The 18373-nt window shown below is 43.0% G+C and overlaps 1 protein-coding gene across 3 annotated transcripts in view; it reads left to right on the forward strand.

Moving 5' to 3' along the window:
• RSRC1 (arginine and serine rich coiled-coil 1) overlaps positions 1-18373 on the forward strand; it is a 321466-nt gene that overhangs the window by 242531 nt on the left and 60562 nt on the right. For all 3 annotated transcript variants that reach the window (XM_040428147.1, XM_040428149.1, XM_040428148.1), the window contains exon 7: positions 13941-14009. In XM_040428147.1, the coding sequence (XP_040284081.1) occupies positions 13941-14009 (69 nt within the window). The remainder of the gene's footprint in view (positions 1-13940; positions 14010-18373) is intronic.

An 18373-nucleotide genomic window follows, 5' to 3' on the forward strand; every position in this document is an offset into this window, starting at 1 on the left:
AAGCATCATCTGTCTCCCATAGAAATGAATGGAGCAGAAGCGCACATGCGTGACGACCGCACAGGAACCCCATTTTCATGATCCAGGGGGGTCCCAGCAGTTGGACCCCTACTGATCAGGCACTTATTCCCTATCCCGTGGATAAAGGAGAAGTTTAAACCTTAGCAGAACCCCTTTGAAGGGGTTTTCTGGTGACATGTCACATGATGAAGTTCTGAGTGCATTTAGATGCCCAGAGTAATTGCCATCTGTGAGCCGCACCCTCTGTTCACATCCTGGCAAAAGACTTACAGGGAGTGTCTGTAGCATCAGGTCTCTGCCTCTCCTTCTACTCCCAGCTCGAACATGACAGATCCAAGCCTGCTTGAAGACATGGTGGAAAAAAACTGAGCATCATTGTTGGTGGGTCCATGAGAATGAGCAGAACGACGCCCTCGGAGGCAAGTCACAGGTCTAGTTGTGTCGACAAGGCAGATACTTCTAAGCCTTGCACAACTTAGATGTACACGTGATGTCATTGGGATAGAGAAGCAACACAGCAAAAATGTCACATTACCGATAAACAATCATGATTAGAAAGTGATGATGTGTTCTCCTGTCAATTGATGCTGAAAATTGCAAAACTGGAATGCCCCTTTAAGTCTGAATTGGGATTTTTGGAAGTATTAGGCCACCTGCACAGGTTGTGGAATACATTCGTTTTTTCTGCGTGTATTCACTTGCAGAAAAAACGCAGCGTATTACAGTACCAGCAAAGTGTATGAGATTACACACCTCATGTACACATTTTTTCTTTGTGGAAATTGACTTGCCTTGCGGATTTCAAAATCTGCAGCATGTCAATTACGTTTGCGGTTTTAGCTTCCTTTTCAATGGAAGGGTGAGATCTGCAGCAAAACTGCTCTCAAATACACACCAAAAACCGCTGTTAGACATGGCGAAACGCACATAAATCCGCATGGAAATTCGTGTGGATCTCATGTGCGTTCACCTGTGTGCAGGTGGCCTTACTTTATTAGTGTATTGTGATCACCCATACTGCATTTAGGTAGTGTGGAGGATGTCTGTCTGACAGCAGAGAATGGAGCCGATAAGGATGTTCTATAGACTCCTGTATAACCCCCTAGTTTCCAGTAAAAGGTGCACCATGAGAGCAGAGAGACGTTGCAGTACAACTCGATTAAATTATAGTCGTTTTCCATAAAATGTATGGATGGTGAATAAGGGAAAATTAGGATTCATTATGTGAAAGACTCCTTTTATGTATGCATATCTGTATGCTTGAGAAGTTCTTCATTTCCAAATTAACAGAAAGGCAAATGGTACAAATTGCATAAATGCATTAAAATTATGTAGAAAACAATTGTGGCCTGTTATGAAGTTGGACCCCCGATAGACACTTTAGTAAAATAGTACATTTATTTGTGTGAATATATTGTACACGAAGTCAGAAAGGGAGCAATGACAGAGGGATTCTGGTGAAAAGGTATTGGCGGTCTGTCCAGATGACGGTCATTGGGGAAGCGTGTTTTTCATATACGTTTCCCTTCTGCCATTGCCAGCGGTGTGATCTTGACTATGTAGTTCCCATCAGTACACTATGTTTGACAATCCTTCATTTTAAGCCCACTCTCTACTAATAATGGGATGACCATTTGAGTTAGGCCTCATGCACACGACCGTTGTTTTGGTCCGCATCCGAGCCACAGTTTTTGCGGCTCGGATGCAGACCCATTCACTTGAATGGGGCCGCAAAAGATGCGGACAGCACTCTGTGTGCTGTCCGCATCCGTTGCTCTGTTCCGTGGTCCGCAATTTTATTTTTTAACCTGTCCTATTCTTGTCCGTTTTGCGGACAAGAATAGGCAGTTATATCAATGGCTGTCCGTGCAGTTCCGCAAATTGCGGAATGGACACGGACGCCATCCGTGTTTTGCGGAACACCACGGTCGGGTGCATGAGGCCTAAGGCTACTTTTACACTAGCATTTTTGCTGGATCCCTCAGGGTTCAGCAAAAACACTTCCGTTACTGATAATACAACCATCTGCATCTGTTATGATCGGATCCAGTTGTATTATCTTTAAAATAGCCAAGACGGATCCGTCATGAACTCCATTAAAGGTCAATGGGGGACGGATCCGTTTTCTATTGTGCCAGATTGAGAAAACGGATCCATCCCCATTGACTTACATTGTGGTATCAAAATCCTAAAAAGAAACCTTTAAGACTATGGCACAGATACATAATGTGCCTATACACCCAAAATAGTCATTGCCTATAAAAATGGCTGTAATAAGCGTAATTGTCTCCATTGCAACCCTCGCTTTTTTGGTGAGTCTGGACTTTGTGAGTTTTCATGGCGTACCATGTGTACCTGTTCTCTGAGATGTATAGAATCAGTGCTGGCAGAAGTTTCTATTAGTTGTGCCACTGCAATAATTATTTGTCTTTGTATCATTTTTTAGGCAGTAGCGAATTATATTTACAAGATAACATGAGTTGGGTTTTGGGTTCTAACCTTTTACTAATTAAAAAAATGAGGCACGCACAAAGCTCATAGTAGTGGTATACAGAGGCCCAGATTTACTAATGCGTCTGCACCAAAAATCGTGCAATTTGGCACATTTAGGGTTTCTAAGCTTTTTTTCTGACATGCTCATTGAGGGGGTGGGACTTAGTGGGTGGGTGGAGCTATATGGGGAAAGGAGCAGATCTGTTGCACTGTTTTACACCAACATTTCGGTGCAATTCTTGTTTAAAAATCTGTCTCAAAGTAAGCCAACCAATCGTTGGTATAGAGTCCGAGGAAAGTGTATGTCTCACACCACATGTATCATCCAGCCTGAGCCCTTCTGATAAATCTGATGCAGGTATAGACAGCTAGTCTAAACTCACACTGCCTATAGGATTAGTAAATCTGGGCCAGTATGTCCTATACCTACATAATATATATGAATATGAGACCTTTTATAAATCTACCTACCCAGTATATATCTACTTACACAGTTTCCAATGAGAACGTTTAAGATCAGGTAGTGGATATAGTGTAAGGCCTCATTCACACATACGTGGATTTTCACAGACCATGGTCCGTGAAAATTCACGTATGTGTGAATGAGGCCTAAATTCTTTGTCCGTGAACGATTGACTATGGTGAAAATTCAGTAAAATCTTGAGCACAGCATTCAACATATGACAAAAATTTGAGTATAAAATACAAGTGAGTGCGTGACCTTGCTATATTTGTGTTTTAGTGCTTTGTTATTCGTAACTTTATTACCTTATTGTATGTTTTATATTATATGGATGATAAACAATATCTTAAATCATTTCAAGCGTTTATATATTGCCCTAAATTAACACTTGCAGATTATTAGTGTGGAGATTAGTTTAATAAAGCATTATTCTTACTGCGCCATCTAGTGGCTTAAAAGTAAATTGTCCTTAATAAATCACATTAATGACAGCATCTTCTAGTTATTACTGGACGACGCTAAACCTTTTAGCACCTAATACATTATCTCTTATGTGATGCTTACTAGAAAATGTGTTTTCAATAAAGAGTTAAAAATAAATAAGCATTACTCACTGCACAGATCCCCGCTGTTCCCATTCTGACCCTGCCTTCCACTTACTCTTCCTTGCTCGACTCGAAATGCATATTTTTTTAACCCATTATGGCCATTTTTAAAGTAGATTTTCAACACAAGGAAAGTCCCTTTTAATCTAGCATCTATTGATCTATCCCATTGTCATGACAGCTGGTGTATGCAAAAGGAGCACAGATCAGGCGGAACGCATAATGGAGGGCCATAAATATATATACCACCATGTTTCTGTATTGGGGCTCGTATTGCAGTCCCCAATGCCCGAGCACCGTCTGTGTGGCCTGCACTCACTGATACAGACCCATTCAACTTAAATGGGTCTGCAATCCCTCCGCACCGCAAAACAATAGAGCATGATCAATTTTTTGAGGTACGGAGGCATGAACTGAAATGCCACAAAAGCGCTTAAAAGTTAAAATGGATTGAAAGGCCGTCCATTGCTGCAGTTACAATAAAGTAGATTACCTAAAGGCCTCTTTCACACAAGCGTTATGGCCCCAGGACCATAAATAGGTGCTGGAACTATATAGCTCTGTCCATGTCAGTGGGGACAGTCCTGCAGTGGATGCAGGTGTGTAGTTCTGACCCAGAGCTTCTCTGGCACAGCTGATTAGTGGGGGTGCCAGGTGTTGGGCCACCACCGACCTGATATTGATGATCTATCCCAAGGACAGGGCATCAGTTGTTAAATCCTGGAGAACCCCTTTTTAGAATGTGTCACTAAATAACTAGCAGGGGCGGTCACTGGGGGCTTTAACAGACACCTACCTTCCTTAGGTATAGCTGAGAAGTGGCTGAGTACAGGTTTACATATACATTGGAATCCGTATCTTGCCATTGCTTATCTTGTACTCTTCCTGAATCTCAGTCTACATGTATATTAAACTCCAGAGCTGCATTCATAGTTCTGTTGGTTGTCATTAGAAACAGTCAAAAAGCATTTTATCAGCTTAGCTGAGCTATTCTATTTCAGTAGGACAATTTGTTTCTCCTGTATCAAATTACAGTATAGTGCCTGGTATAAGGACCGCACTTAGGTTAGTTTCACACTAGCGTTCAGAGATCCATCAGCCTCTTTTGGCCGGAACAGCCTGCCTGAGCTCTCTGGATCCGATTGTCGGACGCTACATGAATTAACTATAATAGAGAGCGGTGGAGATCTGGCTGCAACGTGGCAAATATGCCTAGAATCAGTCAATCGGACAAATACTGCTGCGTGGTGGCTAGCACGGCGCAAAACATCGTCACATCGGTGTTACAAAGCCACAAAACAGGGTCTTGCAACTTTTTCCGCCAAAAAGTGGCGTGGCGTGGCGTGGCGTGGCGTGCTTAGTAAATAACCCCAAAGTGTCCGTCCAGCAGACTTGTCATTCTGGTGTACTGCCCTTAAATGGGCAACACATAGTGATGACAGATGCACTTTAAATAATATGCTAGCTAATATCATCCCATTTATAATTAGCGGTCTACGCCTTCAATTTCAGAGAAGTTCAGAGGTTGTCCAGGATTAACATGGCTGCCATCTTACAAAAAACAGCACCACTTCTGTCTGTGGCTTGTGACCTGTGTTGCCGTCTGAGGGGCTGACGGACGTAGCCGTGTGCTGTACTTGGCAGTCTGTCGGGCCCATAGACAGCTTTTTATGCCAGTGTTGGATCCCACCTGCACTGCCGTAGAGTCGGCAGTGCAGGGGGGATCCTCCCCTGACTGGAGTAGTTTTTACTCTGCTTTTACAGCAGTTTCCAGGTGTAAAAGTTCGAATAATAAACGTGTTGGGCTCGGTCCTCGACACTCCATTCCCACTCCTACTTGGAAGTCAGAAAAAGGGGGTTTGCAGCTTTTTTACACCTAAAAAAAAAGTCATAGCACAGGTTATAGATGAATGGATCAGTGGTTACACGTGTGCACCATCACTCTGTATATACAAGGGGCTATGGGACCTCCTTTCTCAAGATCGGTTCTGTGGAAAGATGGAGAATGTTGTATATGGGAAAACGCCTTTAAGGCCACTTTCATACAAGCGATACAGATTGTGTCAGGACCTATTCATGGAAAAACGTATGGTTTTGCACACACGTTCGTTCAGTGTTTTTTTTTTACTGATATCAGTTTTGATGCGTTTTTCACTGAATAATAACAATCTACATCTCCTAACCACCATCAGTGGATGCCTTCCATTTTTCAGGCAAGCCCCATTCACTTCTATGGAGCCTGGGCTGCGTGAAGAGCGATGCTCATGTACACAGACCCATTGAAATGAACGGGTCAGGATTCAGTCCAGACGCTATGTGTTCACTACACGCATCGCATGCGGACAGAAAAATCACTCCTGTGAAAGACCTAAGGATATGTCCTCATAGGCCTTATTTTGTAGCCGAAAATCCACATACAATGCATTTTACCACAGATTTGACTCAGCACGGCAAAGGATGAAATCCATGGCAGATTTAAAACCCGCGCAGCATTTCAAGTTATAGGCAGATTTGTTGCAGACATTTTTTGCAGCGTGTGGATGAGATTTTTTCAAATTATCTACTTTTCTGCTGCTGTGGATCTTCTGTATGCAAATTAGTTGCTGAAAATCCACAGCATTTCCGTCACTTGTGGCCGTACCCCCGCAGGTGCTAAACAAGGTTGTCCAGTGGTGGAGAGGATTTCCCCCCATCTTAGGCCTCATGCACAAGGCCGTTGTTTTCGTCCGCATCCGAGCCGCTGTTTTGGCGGCTTGAATGCAGACCCATTCACTTCAATGGGGCTGCAAAAGATGCATCCGTTGCTCCGTTCCATGGTCCGCAAAAAATATATAACCTGTCCTATTCTTGTCCGCGTTTTGCGGACAACAATAGGCAGTTATATCAATGGCTGTCCGTGCCGTCCTGCAAATTGCGGAACGCACACGGACGCCATCCGTGTTTTGCGGATCCGCAATTTGCAGACCGCAAAACACACACAACGGTCATGTGCATGAGGCCTTAGGCTACCTACACACTTTGCAGATTTGTGTGCACCAAAACTGAACATAAAACAGCACTATTTATTTATCACGTTTTTGGTTTGCTTTTTATGTGGCTTTTGGTTTATGTTAACAACTTCATTGAAGTCTATAGGGGAAAAAACACTCTACAAAAGGTTCACAACCGCCGCACACATTGACATGCTGCAGATTTTGGAATCTGCACGGCAGGTCAATTTCTGCACAGAAAATACATGTAAAATGTACATGAGATTTGGCAAATAATTCGCTTTGTACGGTTATACTGTGTTTTTTGCGTGCGGAAAAAAACATGCATAATCTGCAATGTGTGCAGCTACTCTTATAGGTCCTTACTTGTGATGGACACCTCTTCAGGACTACGTTTTCTGATTAATATAGAATAAGGCTTCATGCACACTGATCCGCAAAATAAGGATATACCCTCTGTGTTGCATCCTCATTTTTTGCGGACTTCAATGGGTCTGCCAAGTGTAGGACATGTTCTGTCTTTTTGCGAAATGTGGAAAGTACATGGCTCATTCATGTGTTTTCCATATCCGTATGTCCGTTCCACGAAAAGTCTGCAAAATGTGGACCACGGGCCCACTGGAGTCAATGGGTCTGCAAGGAAAGTGTATGCAACAAGGACCGCATCCGTATTTTGCGGATCTGCAATTTGTGGACTACAAAACGGGCACGGTTGTGTGAATGAGGCCTTCTAGTTCGTACCTGAGAAGAGACTGATTGCTTTTCCATATAGATAAGGAATGATAATGGTAAGTATAGCAAATCTAGTCACTAGTGACTAAGTATTAAATATGTCCACAGGTACGGAGCCGTTGAGAATACATGGCTGGGAACGAATGACCTAGGCGGTGAAGACTGGCGCAATGAAAGTGTTAGAAGAGTGCTTCAGCATTTGTGCTGTCACTTAGCGCACACCCATAGATCTTGTGCACAGTCCGTGATGAAAGCTCTGCTTTTCGTCTGGCAGCATTTCAGACTTACACCCCGCTGCAGATTACACTTTGACTTATTGGAATAAAATCTCTGGAATGACAGAGCCTAGCGGGTCATTTTTTTGTTCAGGTTATTAAAATGACCGTTTGTACACTATTATTCAAAATAGCCAAGTCTTTATGGCATTTTGGTGAAATTCCCTTGTAGAGGCGCACATTTGTTGGAAAGGGCAAGCTTGCATAGTAAAAAAGATAAATCAAATTCAAGAATGTGGAGTTTATTGAATCCAAATTGTGCCCAGTTGGCCTAAGATCTATATGTGAGCAATCCATCTTGTGCTGATAATAGAGGCTCTGGAAATCCACCTGATGTTTGCAATATTAAATTTCAGTCTAATGAGCTGTACTAATACATATTGAAGATGGCTGTAAAGAGCAGATTGTGAGTCCAAGCAGGATAATTTGAAAGATACATCAGCTTAGCCTTTAACATGACTCTGGGGGTCCGTCTACAATTATACATATAAGCAAATTGCATTTAAATAGAATTTCTGTTATGCTTGTTTTCTTTCAAGATTGAACGAAGCTCAGGAAAGTAGGAATGTCTTCACAGCTTAGTGTCTTGTGCTTGTATCGTTCATCAGTGGGGTCTTGTGTGACGATGTGAATATTTTATTTTACTCACTTATATACTATAGCAGTGACATATTCCGCAGCACTGTACAGACATAACCATCACTCGCTGTCCCGAGTGGATCTCACAATCTAAATTCCCTATCAGTATGTCTTTGGAGTATGGGAGGAAACCCATAGGGAGAACATACATGCAGATGTTGTCCTTGGTCAGATTTGAACCTAGGACTCCAGTGTTGCAAGGCACCAGTGCTAGCCACCGTCCTGCCCAGGTGTTCACGTTCCCTTTCACTTGGCACACAAAGTATATAAAAAAGATACAGCTGTAATGTTATTTTTGCGTTCTCATTACAAAAAAGTTCCTAGCAGTGATAGACAGAATTTAGAGGACACTGAAAAGTCTACTCGGTGACCTGTAAGTAAAGGACTTGGCCTTAAAAGAGCATCAGTCATGCGGCATGACTTCCTTTATTGAGGACTTATGGACAAGAGACCCTCTGAGGCCCAGCTTTCATTTGTTTTATTAAGCTGGCATCGGGGGTTAATTACCAAACCTTGGGCTCTGTACCAGCATCAGCTCATTTCCATTAGGCTTTACCAAAAAATTTCACCTGATGGAAACCATAATAATCCATTATAACTCAATGGAGAGAAAAAATCGTGAAACCGACTCATAACAGACCATAGCCAATCGGTCTTGTCTCCCATAATGGCGCAAGTGTGAACATAGCCTTGCAAAGATGATTCAAGATCGTCGTCATTTGAATCGGGGACAAAGCTGCTCCTTCTACGATCCAGGGCAAAGATTCGGTTTGGTACTTTGCTCACCTGACTTGTCGTTCAGCAGCCTAATCATCAGCCTGCCCAGCATTGAAGGGGTTATTATGGAGGGAGGTATGCTGCTTTAGGGGATAGAGAACCAGCGAAGTGCCTGTCTGCCTGGGGTTGGCGCTTAGTTCCATCTCGCTGTGGAAATGGCAACATGTGACAACCCCTTCAAAGACTCCGTCTGTTCCTAGATCTCTTGTAAAATAAGCATGTGGCCTTTGCGGGGACACAAATGTATTCAGAAACATGCCATTATTTTGAAAATCTGTGCCTGAAATCCAGCAAAGTTGTTTTTTTATTTAAATGCAAATTAGGAACTCTGTGCACTGTGGGTGGGGCCACGGTGTCCAGTGCACCCTACTTCTCCCAATATCATCACTCAGCATTTAAGTGAATAAAGGTAAGGCCAGTAGCAGGCTTGTGATACAGATCCAGAGCTGATGATGCAGGGGAATCCTGGCGCTGTGTCAATCAGCCATGAGGAGGAGTCGCTCTGCAGTGATATAGCGGAGCAATGGTTCCCTGGACAGTGGCCGTGTCCACAGTGCGCTGGCTTTCTAATTTGCAGCAAAGTAAGAACAATTTCTCTGCACTGATTTATAAATGGTGGTGAATGGCTCCCACAAAGGCCAAAGTGATTTGTGAGCTGACAATAGCTGCTAGTGCCAGTGATGCCACCCACATCTATGTGCCTATTGAGTTTCCCAGTTATTCCCTGATTTGAGTGTTGGCAAAAAAAAAATATGTAGGAGATTGAACATTTGTTAGAGGTGGGATTGAAATCATGCATGTCCGCCATAGATATATATGGGATATTCACAGGATATGCTATGAATGTCTGATAGATGTGAGTGTCTATGGTATCTGCATCTGTCTTCAGATAGTGGAACCCCTATTCCCTCACCACCTCTCCATCTACTCTATGCCAGGGTGTGTTGGCTGGTGACAGCCTCAACAGGAAGGACAGAGGTTGGGGACAACCATTCTGGAGATAGCTGCAGGAGCTGTTGGGACCCACATCTATCAGACTATTTGTGGCTTAGGCTTCATGCACATAACCATATATATTTTGCAGTCCACAAACTTCGGATCTGCAAAATACGTATACTGTCTGTGTTGCATCTACAGTTTTTGTAGACCCATTTGACTTCATTGAGTCTGTGGTCCAAGAATAGGACATGGTCTGTCTTGTTGCTGTACAGACGTATGGATGCCTAAAGCACATGGATCATCCATTTGCTTTCTGCATCCGTATGCCCGTACTAAAGTCAATAGGTCTGTAAAAAAAATGCGGATGGCACAAGGACTGCATCTGTATTTTGCAGGTCTGTGGTTTGTGGACCCCAAACGGATACAGTCATGTGCATGAGGCCTTATCCTGTGTATGTGCCAATTAAATATTTAATACAATATAATAAATTTCTCATCAGAGATTTTCTTTAAAAATTAAAGGGGTTATCCACTAATTATATTGATGACCCTATTCTCAGGCTAGGTCATCAATATCAGATCGGTGGGGGGGGTGGGGGGTAGGGTAGGAGGAGGCTGGTGCTGACGTCATCTGTATATGGTCACATGGCTGATTGCAGCTCAGCCCCCTAGAAGTGAATGGGGCTGAGCTGCGATAACAAGAACCGCCGCTATACTATGTATGGCAGTGTACTTGGAAAACTGCCGGGAGCCTGCATTGCTCACCAGAGCCTCGGTGAGCGCAGCGGCTCCCTGAAACAGCTGATCGGCGGGGGTGCTGGACCTCGGACCCCAACGGATAATGATGACCTGTCCTGAGAATAGGGCATCATTATCCATTCCTGGATAACCACTTTAACATTATGAAATGACTCGGCGACCAATCCCTACCTGTTCTTAATGGAAACAGGCAATGCACAGTAGGCTTTATTCATTACCCTCGTGACTTATTTTGGCTTTAGTCGAACCTGTAACCACCTCAATGTATTCATGCATGCACCAATGTCATGTATCTGTATTGCGACCTCCCTTTTAGTCAAAGTTGAGATTCTTCACTTTTATTTTTTTTCCCCTCTTCTGACAAGGCAGTACTTTTTTAAACTTAATATTTCATCAAGTATAATGCTATTAGAGACTTATTTTCACTTAGTTCACTCATCAGGCAGTGAGATGGCAATAAAAGGGAATGGCTCCTCTGAGACATTAATGCTTTGGAATAAATGATGTGCTAGAACAGAAATTTAATTAATTTACAGAGTATATTGATAGTCCCCTGTTACTGTGCTGTATATTTTTAATCTTCTTTAACATCTGTAGTAAAGTGTTTCAAAACCCCTGCAGTTGAGCAACTAATAGATAATTAAGTAATAAGGGAAGAGGTTTTCCAGAGGGAAAGAGAATCTTTTTAACGAGTGCTGTCATAATAGGAATAAAGTACTGTTCACTTGATATATCGAGAAGAAAATATCTAATTCTATTATGTTTTAAACTAGAGCTGTATCTTTGCAATATTAGGAGAATTGTATTCTTATAGGGTTTTATGAGCAGGGAAATATCTACCCACAGTGAAGATTTTATTCCTATGTCTTTTCTGCTGAAATTGAAACTTGCAGGACCATAAGTTACATGATATATTGTATATGCCGTACTTATACATTAATGTATCACAAGCTGGTAAGGAAACCCTTCATTTTAATTACTGTACTTCCTTTACTCTAATGCTGATTATAGTGTTTTGTTACTTTGTGTAACGTGGTAGCAGAAGGTAACAGATCTGGTCTTCATATTATTACAGCCTCCAGACTCATCCTAGAAGGGCACATGTGTAAGACTAGTGCGGACACAACTGTCTAAAAGACTGGCTTTTTTGACCATAGCAACCAATCATAACACAGTTTAAATGTAAGGGTTTTTTTCCAAGGATAGGCCATCAGTATCTGATCGGTGCGAGTCCGACCACCCAGGAGAAGGCAGCTGTTTGAAAAGTCTTCGGCACCCCTGTGTGCACTGCGGCCTTCCCAGTGCTCACCAAGCACATCTCTGCACATTGTATAGAGGCTGTGCTTGGTATCGCGCTGAGCCCCGTTCACTTCTATGGGGCTGGGTGCAATACCAAGCACAGCTGCTATACAGTGTATGGCGCAGTGCACACAGGCGCCCTGGTGCCTTATCAAATAGTGTGATCGGCGGCGGGCCTGGGTGTTGGACTGAGAATGGGTCATCGGTATCAAAAATCTCAGAAAACCCCTTTAAAAAAATGTAACCTGTTTCACTTCTATGGGGCTGAGCGCGATGCCAAGCACAGCCGCTATACAATGTACGGCGATGTGATCGTTAAAGGGTTTCTATCACTTTGTTTCACCTATTTAGCTTTCAGACACTAGCGGATCGCTAGTGTCTGCTTTATCTAACCATCCTAATATAAAGAGCTTATTGTCCTTGCCGTTTAGCTAAAAAAATAACTTATATAGATATGCAAATGAGCCTCTAGGGTGCTATGGGGGCGTGATTAGCACCTAGAGGCTCCGTCTACCTTAACAAACTGCCGCCGCCCAGCGCGTCCCTCAGCCCGCCCATCTCCAGCTGAAGCGATCCTCTCCGTGCGCGTCTCTGTTCTGCGCATGCGCAGTGAAATGTCTGATCGCTTCCCTGCTCAGACATCTCCACCTGCGCCTGTTCCTCGGAGCACTATGACGTCATCGGCGCAGGCGCAGTGGAGATGTCTGAGCAGGGAAGCGATCAGACATTCACTGCGCATGCGCCGAATACGAGGGAGCATCGCATTCCGGAGGAGATGGGCGGGGCTGGAGGGACGCGCTGGGCGGCGGCAGTTTGTTAAGGTAGACGGAGCCTCTAGGTGCTAATCACGCCCCCATAGCACCTAGAGGCTCATTTGCATATCTAATTAAGTATTTTTTTAGCTAAAACGGCAGGACAATAAGCTCTTATATTAGGATGGTTAGATAAAGCAGACACTAGCGGATCGCTAGTGTCTGAAAGCTAAATAGGTGAAACGAAGTGATAGAAACCCTTTAAGCATGGAGCAGGCTGCGGTGCACACAGGATCGCCGGTGCCTTCTCAGACAGCTAAATGACGGGGTTCCCGGGTGTCAGGATAGGTCATCAGTATCTGATCAATGGGGGTCCGACACCCGGGACCCCCACCGATCAGATAATGATGACCCATACTGAGGATAGGTCATCCATATCAAAACCTCGGAACAAACCTTTAAAGGGGTTGTCCGGCATTAGAACAAACATTTGCTGCTTTCTTCCAAACAGTACCACCCCTGTCCATGGGTTGGGTCTGCTATTAGAGTCAATGGGGCAGTGCTGCAGTACGCATACAACCTGTGGACAGGAGTGGTGCTGGAAGTAAGCAGCCATGTTTTTCTAATCCTGGACAACCCCTTTTACCTTTATAGTAGCGCTAATATAAGTGCATAAAATAATATTGGACAGCCTCCCAATACACAGCTGATCCAGTTGGTATCGGAGCTTGTGACCAATTTTGACTACTTTGTTTTCTTAATTTAGGAGTTCATAGACTTGAAAGGCTATATTGTTTTTGTATTTTGTGATCTATTACTAAAGTGATACCTGGTATTGGCTCCCTGGTTAGAATAAGCGAGCCTTCAATACCCACGTGATCAAGCATGGTGTCTAACAATGTATTTTGAACGTTTTCATGTAGCTGGCCTATCAGCGGTATTACTTTTGTTGCAAGCTGAATAGAATGAAATATTAATGATATTGGCGGAGATATCTACTGTCAAGTATACTTCTAATCTAGGTGCTCTTGTCATTTTATATTTTGTGGCCTGTTTTTAGCAGCTATTTTTCTGCTAATGTGGCATGGCACGACAACATTTTTCTGTATTCATTAATGTTTGCCTCAAGCTTGATAATCTGCTGCTGATATATTAATGAGATTACAATGGTCTAATTGTTGTTTCTATCTGACTAGCTAAAGCGGATGAAGTATTACGAGCAAAAGAAAAGAGTGAAGAGGATGCCAGAAAGCGGAAAGAAGAAGGTAGGTGTCGGTGTAGGTCTTTCTCAAGGCCAAGCCATAACCTATAACCCAATCAATTGCTAGTAGTTCTTTGGAACTAGCAGTCTACATTGTGAGGCTAGTTTCATACTTGCGTCGCCGGAACTGCCGGATCTGGCAAAACGTATGTCAACTGATGGCATTTGTAAGACTGATCAGGATCCTGATCCGTCTTACAAATGCATTGAAATGCCAGATCCGTCTTTCCAGTGTCATCCAGAAAAATGGATCCAGCATTTATTTTTTTTACATTTTTTTCTTTTGGCCTGCGCATGCACAGACCGGAAGGTCGATCGACACTAATACATTCCTATGGAAAAAAAAATGCCGACATTCAGGCAAGTGTTAAGTTTATTTGGCCGGAGATAAAACCGTAGCATGCTGCGTTATTATCTTTTGCCTGATCAGTCATCCTGATGCAAGCCCCTGTGTATGCCGTGGTCTCAGCGCTGAACACGGCATACAAGGGGTTAATATGCCAGCATCAGGAACAGCCGGGCCCCCTGCCGTAGATGTGCGGGCGCACACATCGGCGCGCCCTAACCTGTACGACACTGGGACTCAAGTCATGTCCCGCAGCGCCGTACAGTTTATCCTACTGGTTTAAGCAGTATAGTGCTGGCCCTAAAAAGTAAGCATGAGGAGAATAGCCACTGCAGGATATTTCTGACAGCCGAGAAGAAAGCATATGGCGTTTTTATTTAGATTAAATCTACCAAAACCATAAAATGCATCCGAATTCAACGTCATGTGTAAGGCCCACCCCACTTAGGTTCCTCAGTATACTCAGGTTTTTCACCAAATTTGCCATTTTAGCACTGATTGGTAAATGAAACTCTACCTAGGGGAAGCAGAATACAGGATCTGCACTAAAGCGTGTGTCCTGGTGGCAGGAAAGAGGCTGTAGCGAGAGTGGGGGAGAGCAAGTAATGTTATGTACAAGTGGATGGAGCATGAGCATATCCTATACCAGTAGAAGAGCTGGGGAGTAATTGTGTCGGTGCATATTAAAGGGGTTTTCTGGGATTTTCATATTGATGGCCTATCCTCATGATCAGCTGTTTGAGGAAGCCACAGCACCTACTGGAGCCCTGGTGAGCGCTGTGGCCTCCTCACTACTTACCAAGCACAGTGCTGTCCATTAGATAGTGGCTGTGCTTGGTATTGAAGCTCAGTGCTTAAAAATGGAATCTGGAGCAACCCACAGGAATAAGAAGAGGTTAGGTAGTTCTTCAGTTTTTCTTAATTTTACCTGGAATACACATTTCATTCTATTTTGTGTCATTTGTTGCCCACAGTTGCTACAGCATCAAAGTCCCGAACGTCATATCACCAATGTAGTAATCTATTAGTTGCATTAATAATTGAGAATTTCTTAGGTGTTTAGGATAGGATGTAGACGTTCTCAGTGGCTTTGTAGGCCCCTCTACTTCCACACTTTTATTTATCTTTACTTTTGAGTGATTATTCATTGTAGAATAAAGCTAATGCTCGGAATCATCTTTGGAGATTTTAGGATATTGGCGTTTAAACAGTTTCTCATTGATCATGTAAAAGAAAATATATAACATTTTCAGCGTAATGAAGAAAATTTAAATAATGTATGCAAAACCGGTCTCACTTCAAACTACACTGGGCACTCCATTTCATCTGAAGAATGTCTTCTTTCTCTTATGTTATTTGCTAATTATGTTAGCCAGATATCAGCTTAATGCATGAAATGAATTTCTGATGTAATCATGATTAATAGAGGTAAAACTGCAATGAAGTTTTCTTTTTGTCGGAGGATTTTTACGTGTTATCTCTCGTTGGCCTTGTAGGTCAATAACTTTAATTCTTAGGGTACTTTCACACTAGCGTTTTTCTTTTCCGGCATAGAGTTCCGTCACAGGGGCTCTATACCGGAAAAGAACTGATCAGGCATATCCCCATGCATTCTGAATGGAGAGTAATCCGTTCAGGATGCATCAGGATGTCTTCAGTTCAGTCGTTTTGACTGATCAGGCAAAAGAGAAAACCGTAGCATGCTACGGTTTTATCTCCGGCTAAAAAAACTGAAGACTTGCCTGAACGCCGGATCCGGCATTTTTCCCCATAGGAATGTATTGGTGCCTGATCCGGCATTTAAAAAAGATACAAGACGGATCCGTCTGTCCGCATGACAAGCAGAGAGACTGATCCGTTCTTGCAATGCATTTGTGAGACGGATCCACATCCGGATGCGTCTCACAAATGCTTTGTCACATCCAGATCGGCGGATCCGGCAGGCAGTTCCGACGACGGAACTGCTTGCTGGATCATACTGCCGCAAGTGTGGAAGTTGCCTTAAGGAAGAAGCACATGTAAACTCAGGTTTCAGGGCCATTGTTCCATTTTTGACACCACAGTGGTGACTTCTGCAATCTGCCTTTACTATTTAGGCTCTCCTTTGGGCAGAACAACTAGTATATGTTGCTGTCATCAGGACCAGAGTACATTAGCTTGCTGGCTCATAGGGGTTATCCCATAAGGCAACTTACTGTATACACAGGACATGAGATAACTGTCTGCTAGGCAGTAGTCCATAGTCCGACTGCTGGGGCCCCTGCAGATCACAAGAACGGGCGAAGGGTGGGGGCTGTGGGTTGGCTGGTTGCTCAGTTTAACTATATGAGATAGCCGGGCAATTGTACTTGGCTATCTCCAGCAGTCCCATTAATGCATGTTTGCCACTCCATTGAAAGAGGGAGCACAGGTTGCCACTCTCATGATCTACGGGAACCCCGGCGGTCAGATGGACCTTTTCAATCAGGCATTGATCCCCTGTCTTGTGGATAGGGGATAAGTTGTCTTAATAGCTCTTCCCCATACTGTCTCGCAATCTGCTGTCTGCAAACAAGGATTTTTGTGCTTTACTAACGATCCAATTACCCGATGAAAGAGCGCAGGTAATTGGCAGTGCATTTACACCTCCAGATCATTGCTAACGAGTGTTACTATGAACTCTCCTTAGTGCTGATCTATTCAATTCTCGCCCCGTGTAAAGGGCCCTTTAGCCAACAAAAAGAGAAAGCATTTGAAAAGAGTTAAATGGCTTTGGTCAACCAGAGGAAAAAAACAGAAAAGCACTGGTACAGCTCTATGTACTAAGGGTACTTTCACACTAGCGTTGTTAGAATCCGGCAGGCAGGATCGTTTTGAAATGTTATACATGCAGCATCTTAGTATCTCCAGCAACCACACCCAGGGCCTACATAGTGTTTCCGTCCATCCCAGACCTTCTTCACAGGTTGTAGACACGTTCCACAGAGCATTGGTATGTAACCAGCGTGCCGACCATAATTAAAAAACAGATATACTGCACAGGAAATGTTCTCATTTTTTACCTACACCAAGATTTTTCTTTAATATTTTCTTTTTTCCTTGTATTACATAACAGAACAGCACAGCCTGGTTAAATCTCCACTGCACACTGTCATTGCTGGTTTATCTAGAATATTTCCACCACTTGTCCCCTTCACAGGTTATTTGATTGTGAGTCTGTATTTCTTTGAAATGTTATTGTCCCTGCTTGGATTTACACCTGTCACAGAGATGCCTAGGAGCCATTTATTACTGGTTATTTTTATTATTAAAAATATTAAATCTAACCGTCCAGAGCAGTTAATTGCATTTATACCAGCGCCTGATCTTTTACTACAAAACAATAGTATGTTTTAATCATCCTGTTAACATTCTTTAAATCACCTTAGTTTGCATTGCATTATGATTCTACACCATCGTGAGATGATTGTCATTATACTTTACAGATGTTTTTGTACAATATTCTGTCATACTTTTTTTAAGCGATATTGGCAGGAGCAGAAAGCAACAGTAGAAAGCCAGAGAGTATGCAAAGTAGCTTTTTTAGATGTAAATTTAATTTATAGATAAGATAAAATATTTTCACACATCTGTGTTGATCATAAGAAGCAAAAGACTCAAATGGTCACCTAAACTCATGTCCGGAACCAAAAAGCGCATGAAAAATTTATAATATGGTATCTGTAGATCTGGGACTAGGTTAAAAAAATGGTTTAATCTTACCCAATCTCATGGCCCACTGGATGATATGGGACTTAGATTACATACATATATTTTATATATATATAAAACTATGTAATGTGGCTCATATAATTTGGCACATAATTCTGTTTTCTCGCACCCCTTCCCTTAATTCACATCCCTATCACTTTCCTTGGTTGAACATGGTGGACATATGTCTTAAGATGGCCATACACATTCAATGTTGGACTGGGGTGCCTAGGGCCCACTAGTAAAATTCCTTCTGGGGGCCCAGTGTAAAGCTACATGCAAATACTACCTGC

Source organism: Bufo bufo, chromosome 4, assembly GCF_905171765.1.
Source record: "Bufo bufo chromosome 4, aBufBuf1.1, whole genome shotgun sequence".
NCBI lineage: Eukaryota > Metazoa > Chordata > Amphibia > Anura > Bufonidae > Bufo > Bufo bufo.